The following is a 13625-nucleotide window of genomic DNA, read 5'->3' as shown; positions in this document are numbered from 1 at the left end:
AGTGGATACAGCTCAATTATTTTAGTTGTGAGCTTCCCACATTGATCTGCTGGAGTATCCCAATACTGATTTGGAAGAGATCTAAGGTACTACTAAGGTGTCTGTGGCTATAAATTATATATGTTGTCTTGTACGAGAAAAGGTACTACTGTAACACAATAGAATTCCCTTTATAACCAATAGATAAGATAATTAAAAACTGTGCTGGAACAAAGTCCTTTTTTTGAGACTGTTAACAAATATGCCCACATGTGTTTATTTTTGAAGAGGTAAAATGGTCTTTGCCATCACACAATGGAAGAAACTGATTTTAGGATCACACCATTATCATAACAGAGCAAATGGTGTTCTAGCCAAATAATCTGAAAATAATTTACCTTTGGACAAAAAGTAACTCTGGAAAATTACAGTCAATAAAGTAACATTTTTTGAATATTGAAAATTATTCAAAAAAGTACAATAGAATATAAAAATATATGCAGATTGGATGTTTTTTGTAATGTTGAGTGCTCTTTTATAATTCCAAGCTAAAGGACTCAATGAGTCCAGATATTCCACTCAGACATCTTTTTCTTTTCCTATCTTTGTCTACCCGTCTGATAGGAATAATAATATGTGCCACTGAACCATGCATGCAATTAAGCACTTAATGATAATCTGGCTTTTAGAGTCATGTACATTGCTACCTAGAAAGTTATCTCTTTGTTTTACAGACTAAGTGGTTCTTTACAACAAATGACATTGTGTTTTACATTGTAACATTTTCTAAAAGATATGAAAATGTGCAATATATGTACTTTCATGAGTCTTCTTTTTTTCTTTTCTTATTTTGTCTTTCTTTCTTTTTTTTTTTTTTCTTATTTTACAGATATGTTAGGTCAAGAACGAAGCACGATATTGACATGAGAATAGGGATACATTCGGGATCGGTTCTGTGTGGAGTGCTGGGCCTGAGAAAGTGGCAGTTTGATGTCTGGTCATGGGACGTGGATATTGCAAACAAACTCGAGTCAGGTGGAATTCCTGGGTAAGGCAACGTGTATATCACACAGTCAGAAAACATTGCCAACACAGTACACTGTTAATCTTGTCAACAGATTAACTGCCTAACATTATTTCATCAAATATGAATTTATTTTTCTGTTTTGTGGTTTGCAAGGATTTGTGAGGCTACAGTCAAGAAAGGTAGAAATGGTCAGCTTGCAGAAGCATTGGAAAAGACAAAAAAATCTTTCTTTTTCTTTGACAGCTATTATTTCCTGAAGAGGTCAGTGGTTGTATTCAGCCCATACAATACTCAGAGGTAGCCCAAATTTCCCAGTTAGGTGTTAAACATTTCTGAGTTTTTCCAGGCTTCACTTTCTCATTTTTTCCATTCAAATGCGGTTGTGAGGCACAAGAACATAATTTATTTTATTCCATAATGCACAACGTTTGGGAAGAATTACGTGTTCTTACATTATTACTCTAATAACAAGGTGTTATGCACAGCAGGCTTTCTAGAAAGTCTTTTAAATAATTTGATCTTTGGTAGGTGTTTTGAGACATTTATATCAGCCTATCTATAAGTGAAAATATATGGTTTTCCATTGAGCTGCCTACTTTTCCTTTGTGTGAGGTATCTGATTCACCTGGAAGATTGAATGCTATTTCTGCCTGACATGGCCTATATCTCATGGTAGTTTGGAAGTTGCAAATCCTAAATTTGAATCAACAGTAGTGATTTCAGGAATCCTCTGTTCACTTCCAGTTCTACCTTCCATTGATGAAAGATGTAGCAAAAGAGCTCCTACAACAGAGCTCCTACAACAATTTAATTTTTGGCCATGGAACACAGAAGCAATATCAGTGGATATCTTTATGTGGAAAAAGCCTAAGTGGTGCTGTCATCGTGAGTGAGAGAGGTTTTAAGTCATCAAATCAGAGTCATGTGCTGTACTCACTATACACATCACCATCTGTCAGAGCTGTCATGTTCCCAGGAAGTTAGAAAGATATTTGCTTCATATTGTATTTGCAAATGTAGGCCCCTTCCATTGTTCTCCACAGTAGACTTTGATACTAATATATATTCCTAGAATCAGCAGAAAATGAAAAACTGAGGGCTCTGAAAACAACTCCTGTACTCTGCATACATCACTAGCCTATAGAACAGTACAAAATTTTTCTTTGCCTGCTGTGTATCCCACATGATAACCCCAGATAACTAAGAAAGGTCACATGCTGCTTTGTTAACATGAGCAAATTAATCATCTAAGTTTCACCACCCACACTTACAAACAGTCTACTTTATTGCTGTTAATGCATGCAAGTAATACTGCTATTAACGAACAACCCAGAGAATGCATCACCTTGCTGCTGTTGATTAAATGCCTGGCCAGGCTGCAGTCTATCACAGCAGAGTGACCTCCACTCCTCCATGTCAGTTTGCCAACAGAACAAAGCCTGTATGTGACAGCAATTCACCAGGTCCCTCAAAACAGTGATTTACATCAGGCTTTCCTAGTGCACAGAGCAGATTTAATAGAGCAGATAAATTCACTTCAGCCTCTCCTTATTTCTCCGTGCCACCAACATTCAAATCCCTCTGCCATCCTCAATACCGAGATCATTTCCATTCACAGAGCTGCACTGCTTTCCTCTGTTTTTTTCAGCAAAACTTCTCTGGAGTTCTGAATGGTCATAGAATCACAGAATCATAGAACAGTTTGGGTTGGAAGGGACCTTCAAAGCTCACCCAGTCCAACCCTCTGCCATGAACAGGGACATCTTTACCCAGATCAGGTTGCTCAGAGCCCCATCCAGCCTGGCCTGGGATGTCTCCAGGGATGGAGCATCTACCACCTCTCTGGGCAACCTGGGTCAGTGTTTCATCACCTTCACTGTAAAAAATTTCTTCACCATGTCTATATAATAATTAATATTCTAGGATGTATCAATGACAGGTATGATCTAAAGCTTTGGGCCTGATATGTTTTCAACAGCAGGCTAGGCTACATTGATTTATTTTAGGGCTCAGGTTCCAAATTTACTATATTCATATCAAATTAGAAAGACATATTTGGCACTATGGATTTTAAGTTTTCTAAGTAAGCTGTACAAAAGGTGAAAATAGAAAATATCATTAATCTACCAAGTATTTATTAATATTTGGTCCATTTAGGGGTATTACATCAATATTCAGCTCCACACTCTGGTTGAAGCTGTTATCATTTCCATTATAATATCCGTAGTTCAGGATTTTATAAAACAATCTTCCCAAATTATATGAGTGGAAATGACACAAAGATAGTCCTTCTTTCCTTCCTTCCTTCCTTCCTTCCTTCCTTCCTTCCTTCCTTCCTTCCTTCTTTCCTTCCTTCTTTCCTTCCTTCCTTCCTTCTTTCCTTCCTTCCTTCCTTCTTTCCTTCCTTCTTTTTCCTCAATTAGTATTTTACTTAAATCAATTTAGTCCATTTGGTTTTCTAAGAGCCAAGAAATGCATTCTCTTTCTGAGAGGTCAATTGATCTGGTTTTAAAGTCCACGCCAATAGTTGCTTATATTTGAGAAATTTTGGGGGGATTTTTTGTTGTCAGTTTTACTGATGCTGACTACAAAAGAGTACTAACCTCTGTGGACATCATAACAGCATGACTTCAGACAGTAAATGTTGCACAAAACCCACATTGACTTTAGAGGGAAGCTGAAACAGACTAAAAACTGGCTGAGATACAAACTTTTCTATCTTTTACTTATATACTCATGTTTAGTATTCTATGCAGACCCAGTTTGTGCTAAATTCTGATACTCCTGGGTACTCTACAATGCTTAAAGACAACTAGCATCTTATTTTCTAGCAATACATATACATCACACATGTGCTTATAGTCTTTCTACTCCAGCAGTGTTTTATGCATTTTAACTATGTAATGACATCCAAAAGAAAGTTCCAGAAGAAATTTCACAGGGGGTATGTTAGGACCACTTCCTTCAGTGGAGACAAGTCATTTTGTGGTGCCTGAGAAAAATGCCTCAGCATGTGTCATTAAGAAATGATCTAGAATTTTAACTGACTGAATCTGTCTGCAAGCCTGACTGACAGAAAGTACCATACATAAACATTTGAAAAATGAGATGATTTTACAGTATCTTAATGTAGTCACTACATTTATTTGCTTGAGTTATCTAAGTGCCTAACGAAAAATCTCTTTCTACATTTATGATGCTTCAATATAAAGCATAGCATGGCTAAAAACGTGGATATGTTTTAGAGGTGTCTGCAACGTAGTGTACATGTAGGAAGTTGAAAATTTCTAAAAATAGAAATAAAACCTATTTTTTTTTCACTTAAACTTCTTTCTGTCCTTCTCAAACACTAATAATTATGGTTAAGTCCAAATACCAGACACCTCCAGGTTTGGTTGGAAGACCTCCAAACCCTTATGATGCTTTCACAAAATTTGAGCTTTTTGTACATCTTCTCTTAGATTCAATTTCACTTTCACAAAAGCTCTTTGAATCATCACTTAGTCTTACCAGAAATTATTACCCCCACCTGCTTTTATATAGTTTCCTATTTCCCTAATTCACTTCAGATACAATCAGACCGCTAATTTCAGTCTCAGCTACTTCAGGTAACTGAAGAAAATTAAAGCGCATTCACGCAAACTGCTCTAATGCATACCATAAATTTTCCTCTCACCATATTTACCTGAAGTGGTGATTTTCTTTCACTCTGAACAGTATTTTACTCAGTAAGGTCTCCCATTAAACTATTACTGTGAGCAAAAGTATCAGGTGTGAATATCAAGGTGTTTTTCCTGTGACAGGACTTTGTGCATCCACAAGATCCTATTGTTGTGAACATGCCTTGAGAGTATTTGTCCTCAAATGAAGCTCATTTTTGTTGAATACAGTATTTCATTTCCTTTACAGAAATCATCATATACAATAGAAAACTTCATGTTTACCCATCATGTTTAAAGTGAATACAGAGTTTATAAACTTCCTACCTATGTATACTAGAGCACAATCAATATTTACTACAGCTTATTTCACTTCTTCAGGAGAATTCACATCTCTAAAGCCACTCTGGACTGCCTGAATGGGGATTATAGAGTTGAAGAAGGCCACGGCAAAGAGCGTAATGAATTCTTGAGGAAACATAACATTGAGACTTATTTAATTAAGCAACCTGAGGAGAGCCTGTTGACTTTGCCTGAAGATATTGTGAAAGAGGCTGTCAGCTCCTCTGACAGGAGAAACAGTGGAGCAACATTTACAGAAGGATCATGGAGCCCTGAACTTCCATTTGATAACATAGTGGGAAAACAGAATGTAAGTCAAACTTTCTTTAATGTCATCAAATACAAATGCATGCTTGAGTGCATTTCAATGATGGAAAACTCAGAGGAGACAAATTCATCTTTAGCCTTTATTCTAACACATACTTTAATAGCAGAGGATTAAAAAAGTTGCTTCAGGGCAGAAATAAATCATGGATTCAAACTGGGGAAATGCCAGGGGACCAGAGGTTTTTGCCTTTTTTTTTTCCCAACTGAAATTAAATACTACACAGTTTAGTTTTAATTGAACTAGTCCATAAAAAAATAAATTAAAATTAAAGCTAATGTTACGGATGTTTTGCCAGAGCAAAAAGCATAGTGTAGGTTATTGATGTACAAGCGAAAGAAAAAATGTTTGCCTTAAAAAAAGCACCTTGTGAAAAGAGTTTGCCCATTCTTCATTATTCTGTTTTTTTTTGTTCTGTTTTGGTTTTTTATAAAAAAAATAAAAATTTAAGACATAATTAAGCTTCACTAGCAGGTGAGTTAGTCTAATGTTGTGTGTAGCTTGTTAGAAACACGAAATGAGAACAACTGCTTCTGATCAGATCTTTTCCAAAACCACTGCATGGCTAATTGCTAGCATCCTGGGAAGCAGGGATTCTTGTACAGTCACAAAAACTGCTTTGTGAAGCCTGCTGGCTCAGAGGAATTAAAGATGGAAAGGTTAAAATGCACTCAGACACCACATGTTTCATAGCATTTTAAAGACTGATGAGTCTTTATGAAAGATGGTCAGCTGGAGTTTTCTTCTGTTTTTCTGAGGGATCTGTAATGACATGATATATCCTTAATTCTACTGCACATTCTTAGTCCTATTTGTCTGCACTGTCTGTTGAACTTCAAGTGTTGTTGTGTGGAGGTCTTGCTTTGTCAACCATCTTCTGCTTATAAATCTGCTCAGAAGCGATAAGCCTTCACAATCAATTATGGCGGTGTGTCTCTTCAGACTGAACCAGAGCATGGCATAGTTTGTTGTTATATAAAACACTTGTTTTATATATGTTCTGTACATCTGTGTATCTGCATGTACACTGCCTTTTAGTATTCTCTGTATTTCGTTGACTTGTCTCTATATTCTCATTTAATTAGGAATGGAGGTATGGGTGTGTGCTGCTGTGAACATCTTCTGATCTCTCTCTGTTTCTTCTTCTTTCCCTTTCAGAAAATCTAATTTCTGTAGTCCAAAATATCTGTGCAGAGCAGGCTATCATTTCATTGATCATTTTCTCAGCTAAACCTGACTTTGATACTAACAAAGAGGACAAATGAAATAAAGGACTAGTGTTTTTCATTTAATCATTGAACAACTTCCACTCAATAAACTAGTAAAAAGTCCATGAAAATTATTGAAATAGGTCTAACTAAACAGTTGTTTTAAAGCAAATTCTTGTCTTAGGGTAATAAAAATCCATTTTTAGAACAGTTTCTCACCGCTTTTTCAGAACTTTTTGTTCTGCTGGAAATAGCTATAGTTTTATATTACAGAGATTTACAATAAGCTTTTAGTGGAAATAAGATTTTAAAAGTCTGCTATTCCATGTGTGATTCAATTATGTATTTTCAATTTTAAAGTTGAGACAACAAACACTACTGCTTATAAAGTATTTCAGCACTGAGATGATAGATTTAAATTATACTAGGCTGTAGTAGCCTTTTTCCAGAAGTGTGTCAGCCTTGGACAAAGCAAACATTTAATAACATTAATTATGCAGCCTAAAGGTCACTGGTAGCAGCAGACATTGAGGATCCAAGTAGCAGCAACCCAACAATAAATCACTCCATATGTTTGAAAAATTGCCAATAGCATTTAAATTATTTCTTTATTTGATATAAGTTACAACAAAATTTGAGCAACTCTGCTCACATGTCTTTCTTTTAGCTGTAGTTATGTTAGGAAGAATATGCAATGACAAAGGCTCTGGTGATTTCTCTTGCCAAATTCAAATTTGTCACAGTTCATATTCCTTACCTCAAAGTCATTTTCTCTGGGCAGCTGAAGTCAATGAAATGAAGTTGTGTAGATATTAATAAGGTGCAGAATAACCTACAGCACATTTAGCACCGTGTGCCTTAGCTCTAATGGTGAGATAAGCCAAGGATGGAAGCGCCTGCTCTGTGATTCAGCCCATGCCCAATATGGATGGAGCTTTCTGTTATTGAAACAAGTGTCTGGGCTTCTTTCCTAAAGCAAAAAAAGTCAGATAGAAGTTATCTTGTCTTAAGAGAGTGAAGGCCTCCTCCTCTAAAATTAGTAGCTGATAAAGTTGGACCGGGCCTTGCAAAAGTATCTGAAAGCATTATATGGTCACTTTGTGTGGTCCTAGAAGCACCTGATGGGCCTGTAAAGACATGAATTAGGACAAAAGCATATTAAGATGTCGATGTCTTGTATAAGTGTATTTTAATGGTGCCTGGAATTACCCTTACCAGTTATCACAAAAATTATACTTAAAGACTGCCAAATGACAGGCAAGTATAAACAACAGGGTGGAACTCAGTTCAAAACCGAGGCACCAGCATTTGTCTATCTACTGACTGTCCCAGGTGTTGATCTCCTACACAGCTCACCTACTAAAGAGCTGCTTGTGGTGCTCTAGGGTGCCTGAAACATCCATATGAGAAAGGGTTTATAAGAGGCCTATAAAATCATCTGGACTATCAGTTAGAAGCCAGGCAAGAGACTCTGATGTCTCAAATAGTGCTAAACACCTACACCAAAACACACTGAGTAAAGAGCTTGATTCAACTTCTTAGCCTGAGATAACCTTGCACACCACAGCTGGGCCCCACCACCCAGCAGCAGCACATGGGGCTCCTCTAGGTCTTGTGCAATATCTCCCTGCTCCAGACTGTTGTCCAGGACACCCTAGGGCATCTCAGCTGACAATAGCTGCCTATGATTGGGCAATTTAAAAATCCACAATGTATATTGCCAGTAATAGATGTTTAGACAGCGAGCACCTGGGCACCTTCATTTAGGTGTCTTCCTCTTGAAATAAATCCAACCTGTATCCTGACACATTATAAATATGACCCTGTGTTTTCCTATATCCCTCCAAGACCTGGTGTTTGCAGTGTGAAAAAAATAATGTGAAACCTTCTTGACACTGATTAAGTATTCACCTCTTTATTAAGGTCAGGATGCTTGGACTCATTGTGTGAAAAGTTTGTGGAAAGGAAGTAAAATCTAATGCCACCTACACTTTTTTTTTTTTTTAAATCTCGATAAAATATCTCTAAAGTTGGAGTTTTATTATTTGTTTGTTTTAATTAATCCCATCTTTTAGTGTCAAACACAAGCTTGGCTGGGTTTTTTCCTAACAGAATAATGTATGTGTTCCTGTATGACGAATGGTCATTGTGAGCAACAGGAAAGGTCAAAAGCCCATTGTAGGATTCACTACTGTATCTTCCATACAGCTGTTCACAAAAGTGTAAATGAGGTAATAGGGAGAACCAATATTTTTTTATCTTGTTATGAAAAGGTCTCAAAAGATGCAGAGCAAAGAGAGGGATACAGAGACAAAATGCGGTTAAAACATATTATTGGGACAATAATTTGCATGATATTTTTCATTGTTTTCACTAATTACAGGAAATCAGTGGTCTTGAGTATGTGTATGAGAGTGAGGTGACTCCATTAAACTCAAATATGAATATCCTTGTTATCCTCTGAAAATAAATGCAACTTCTGAGTTCATTTTTGCACCAATACTACTGGCACCATTGCCATAGTGGTGATTTCATGTCAACTTCTTCTACCATGAATTGTAAACCTCTTCATACATTCAGCAAGAAGACAGTTCTTCATATTAATCAAATTTTAAAATATAATTTGAAGCAAAATTTAGTCACTGAATAGAATGAATTGAGAGAATTCTCCTCATGTTGATGAAACACAATGACCACTTAAAACATTAGGGACTTTCTTTACCCTCATTTCCAGTGGAGCTATAGTTCTATGGACTAATTCTGAGGAATTAATGCACACGACAGCTTCTGACTTGATCTTGTCCTTTAACAGCGGCTTCAGACCCTCTTGTAAGATTTCAGCCACCACAAACTGATAATTACTTTTCTGCAGAGCTCAGTTTAGAAGACATAGTAATAACTAAAGTAGTACCTTATTATGTATTAATACAGTCGATCTGGAATTTGGCTCTAACCTTAGAGTTTCCATCTTAGCTCTAAAGCTGAGATATATATTCAGGGATATCTGAAACCTGAGTATAAGAAAAGTTTGCCTGACCCTTTTTTTTTTTTCTCTAAATGTTGATAATACAGACTTTCTGATGGGAAAATGAGGAGACATGAGTAGAGTGGCTTGCCAAAACTTCTCTCTTTAAGTTCTTTCTCTACTAAAGCAAACAAGAAAGTTGCTTTTCACTTCAACAGACAAAAGACTTCAATCCTTTTCTGCCTGTTTATTGGGGTCTTCAGATACTCACCAAATGGTGGACTACGAGAAAACGAAATACTGTCTGTGACAATGGAGTACTTGGACTTTGCTTTTGGACTGCAAAGAAAGTTGTCAACGAGGGTTTGACAGTGGGTACTTGAGACCCTTCCTGTGTTTTAATGTGATAACCAAGATTCATTGAAAATAATTGCTGACCATACTTCGAATATGAAAAAGGGAATCTCCCTATATCATTTGCTGTACATAATCTCATTATACAAAAGAACTGACTCTCCAGAGAAATCTAGTGACAAATCCATCCCAAACTCCTGTTTCCAGCAGTGCCCAGCAGAAGGTATAGCAAAAGATCTTTCCAGCAATGACCTATGAGATAAATTTTCTCAAACAGAACTGTGTTCTCATCCATAATCATTCTAAAATGTCTTATGCTGTGATGTATGAAGGTTTATATTCTTTCAATTCATTAACATTTCTTAATCCTTGGGAATATCACAAGTAGTAGAGTTTATTTTCTCATTCAAGTGGTAAAGTGCTGCTTCACTGTGGTTTATGTCTTGAAATGATACCATGAAACTGGATTGATTCATTCTCTTTATGAAAGCAAACTCTACCTCTTTCCTGAAGGTGAAGCACCCTTTGTACTATCTTTGCTAGCTTTCTTTTGCAAAGCTGTGCAAAAGTATTTTCTTTTTCTTTTTTCTTTTGATTAGTTAACAAAACACGAAAGGAATAATGCATTTGAGATAATATTTAAAATATTAATATGACTTACAGTTAAATTAAATCATATAACCTGTCTGTAATCTAGACTGGCTGAAATATACCAGTAGTGAAGAAGAATATATTATTTGAAAACCAATGCTGAAGTAATCAGAAATCTCATCTTCTTCACTCCTGCCTAACTATCTGTTCCTTAACTACACACATCCAGTAACGTTAAGATCAAGAAAAGCATTGTTACTTCTGTTTTCTGACTTCTGTTTCCTGTAGCTTATGTTCTCAGTTGTTAAAACACACCAATGAGTTAGATACCCTGCTGTGATTTTGGTGTGTACTCCATTCATGCATGCTCTAATAATTAATTAGCAGAATCTGAAAAGGGGAACGTATTCTTAGCATTCAGTGCAGCAGCAAACCTCCTAGTCTGTATAAAAGAGGGTATTAACGTACTCACCTTGAGGTACTGTATGTGTTTAGTGGAACAGACATTATTTTACACTTCAATAGATTTCATTGAATGAATTGCATGGAATGCTGTACTGATTTGCAATGCAACATGATCTAAAACATTGCATTTTTAACCCAAGGGGACCAGCAGGTTTATTCTTTTTGCATGTGCTTTCCCCTAGACTCTGGCTGCCCTAACAAGAAATTCAATAAATCTGCTTCCAAACCATCTTGCACAAGCTTTGCATGTCCAGTCTGGGCCTGAGGAAATTAACAAGCGAATAGAGCACACCATCGACTTACGGAGTGGCGATAAATTGAGAAGAGAGCATATCAAGCCTTTTTCACTGATGTTTAAAGACTCCAGCCTGGAGCATAAGGTAGCTGGGTCTTGGTAGCTGCATTATTCGCAACTCAAACTGTAATAAATATCTGCTGAAGTAGAGAAGCTGTAGGTTCTAGCCTGCATTGTTTGTTTCCTGGTTTTGTTTTTCTTCTTAATTCTGTTTCAGTTTTCAGAAGTTGAGACTAGCTAGAGGTCATAATAAACAATGTCATGATGGAGGGGTTATAGTGCTGCAATGATTACAATTGGAAAATGCCTACACTGAGCAAACTCTGCTTCTGAAAACAACAACAGCCTGTTGCCCATTTCATTTGCTGTAGAGTACAAGCAGTTTTCTGTCAGACGACAAGTTGCTTTGGCACAAACGGTGATTGAGTATATTAATAAACTGACACTTCTATTCAACATATATATCTATATTTATATAGATATGTTTCTTTCATTTAGTCATAAAACCCATCTGATGTCCTCTAGACAGCTGCCATGTTTATTTCAAGTCAAAACTAGTTTGTCAACTCCTTGTTTTAAACATCCTTTTTTAACATTTCTTTCTAAGAGGTAAATATTGTTCATGTCTTTACTGCTTCTCAACAGCAGTAAGATCTCACTAATTTTTATTTCAGTCTACATCCAGATGTAAGCGAATCCAATGGGACAACTTTCCTTGCAAACTGATGACATGGGGTGGGGTTGCACAGATCTCAAATGATTTTATTGACTTATATACTATTACAATGCAGCAACAGTAGGTTTGCAACAGGATGTGCACTTAGACTGAAAAGAAAGACAAATAACAGAGAATTGCAAGCATGGAGGCTCACTTCTCCATCTTCACTTTAACCTCCACTAGAAAATACACTTTTTAACTTGACTTATGGGAAACTAGTCCTCAGGTGGTATCAGTGGTGAGACCTTAAATATAACCACTAGAAAAGAAGAATTCCGTTTGAAGTGTATCTAAGCCCCTATTTCACAAGCAATGCTGTAGAAGGAAAAAGAAAGATTCATTAAAAAAAAAAAAAAAAAATCAATTTCTTCATGAAGATATTTATGACTGTGGGACACAAGGTAGAATTCCCAAAATCGAATTAGCCATGACTGCTGCAACAGAAGATACGAAGATATAATATTTATTTCAATCTAGTCATCAAGCAAATCTGTCAGGGAACCAGAGGAAGAGAAATCCAAGATTTCTGATATCCTGTGAATTACCACCCAAAGGCAAAAAATCCATGAGTAATCTTTAAACTTCTCAAGGCACAAGGTCAAAAGATAAAGTGAAAAAGTCTAGACAAAATAGCATTTAACCTAGAAGGTGGGGGATGGTATATTAGGATTTTCTTGTGCAAAAGAAGAAACGGCATGAGCACAAACAACTTGATGAATGAAAATCTAGTAAATGGTTCACTTAGTCTTACATTACTATTTAATAAAAATGAGGCCTGAGCATGGGTTGGAGTAAAGGGACACTGCCCAAAACCAGATCCCATGTTCAGAATACAGACCTTCTTCTTATTTTAGACTTCACAATTAGCAGCCACAAGGAGAATCTATACAGAAAGGGTAGATTTTCATTTACAAACAATTAAAGCCACAGGGAAGAAAAAGATGCTCTAATCCATCACATTACATAGGTCAGATTTTAAATATCAATAACATTTTGAATTGCATCTGGATGACAAAAAGTCTATTTAAAAGTCAACATTTTGAGCCGTTTTGGTACATTTTCTCCTCTTTATGATATTTCCAGTACCAGCCTGCACTGCAATGCTGAGAAAATGGTGCTTTCATTCAATATTTCCTTAGGTGTTAGTCCCAGCTGGTAAGCACAGGCAATACAAATAGAAAATCATTTTTGTAAAGTAGTATGAATCTTCTGTCTGTCCTCTAAATCATGCTCATTTTTAGAGCTACAGAAGAATAAATGTTTAAAAAATATCAGCACTTTTTTACTTGCTCTGGTTCATCCACTTCCAACAGTTGGCTAGTCACTGGTCAGCAACCTCCTTGGTTGTGCTCAGGGTGCTGGGACACTATGGGTGTGCTCAGAGAAGGAGTAAGAATGCACCAGGGTGTAAAGGGATTATGCGGCTTAAGGAAAATGAATCACATCTTCATTATAGGCATGGGGAACCTCTTGTGGGACAACGTGGGAAATGTCCATTCCCTCCTCATTTGCCTGTGCAGTAATTACAAGTTTGCCCCAGTAGCCTCAGTGTTAAACCATAATCTACAGTCAGTCTGAAAAAAATAATGTGTAAACTGTTTTCCTACAGAAAGTAACTCTTTCCTCCAAGTTATCTTATACATCTATCACTTTCTCCCTTCCTGCCCATTTAGGAAAGAAACCAAAACAAACTCATT

General features: G+C 36.5%; 1 protein-coding gene across 2 annotated transcripts in view; it reads left to right on the top strand.

Annotated features, from left to right (window-relative positions):
* Positions 1-13625, top strand: part of ADCY8 (adenylate cyclase 8) — a 129568-nt gene that overhangs the window by 78078 nt on the left and 37865 nt on the right. Inside the window, exons 6-8 of one of the 2 annotated variants that reach the window (XM_065054417.1) lie at positions 869-1027; positions 5047-5317; positions 11098-11295. In XM_065054417.1, coding sequence (XP_064910489.1) covers positions 869-1027; positions 5047-5317; positions 11098-11295 — 628 coding nt within the window. The remainder of the gene's footprint in view (positions 1-868; positions 1028-5046; positions 5318-11097; positions 11296-13625) is intronic. The other variant, XM_021298860.2, reaches the window with a different exon arrangement.

The sequence above is a fragment of the Columba livia genome, chromosome 2 (genome assembly GCF_036013475.1).
Source record: "Columba livia isolate bColLiv1 breed racing homer chromosome 2, bColLiv1.pat.W.v2, whole genome shotgun sequence".
NCBI classification, from domain to species: Eukaryota; Metazoa; Chordata; class Aves; order Columbiformes; family Columbidae; genus Columba; species Columba livia.
Note: the sequence above shows the minus strand (reverse complement) of the source record. Positions and strands in the feature narration are given on the sequence as shown.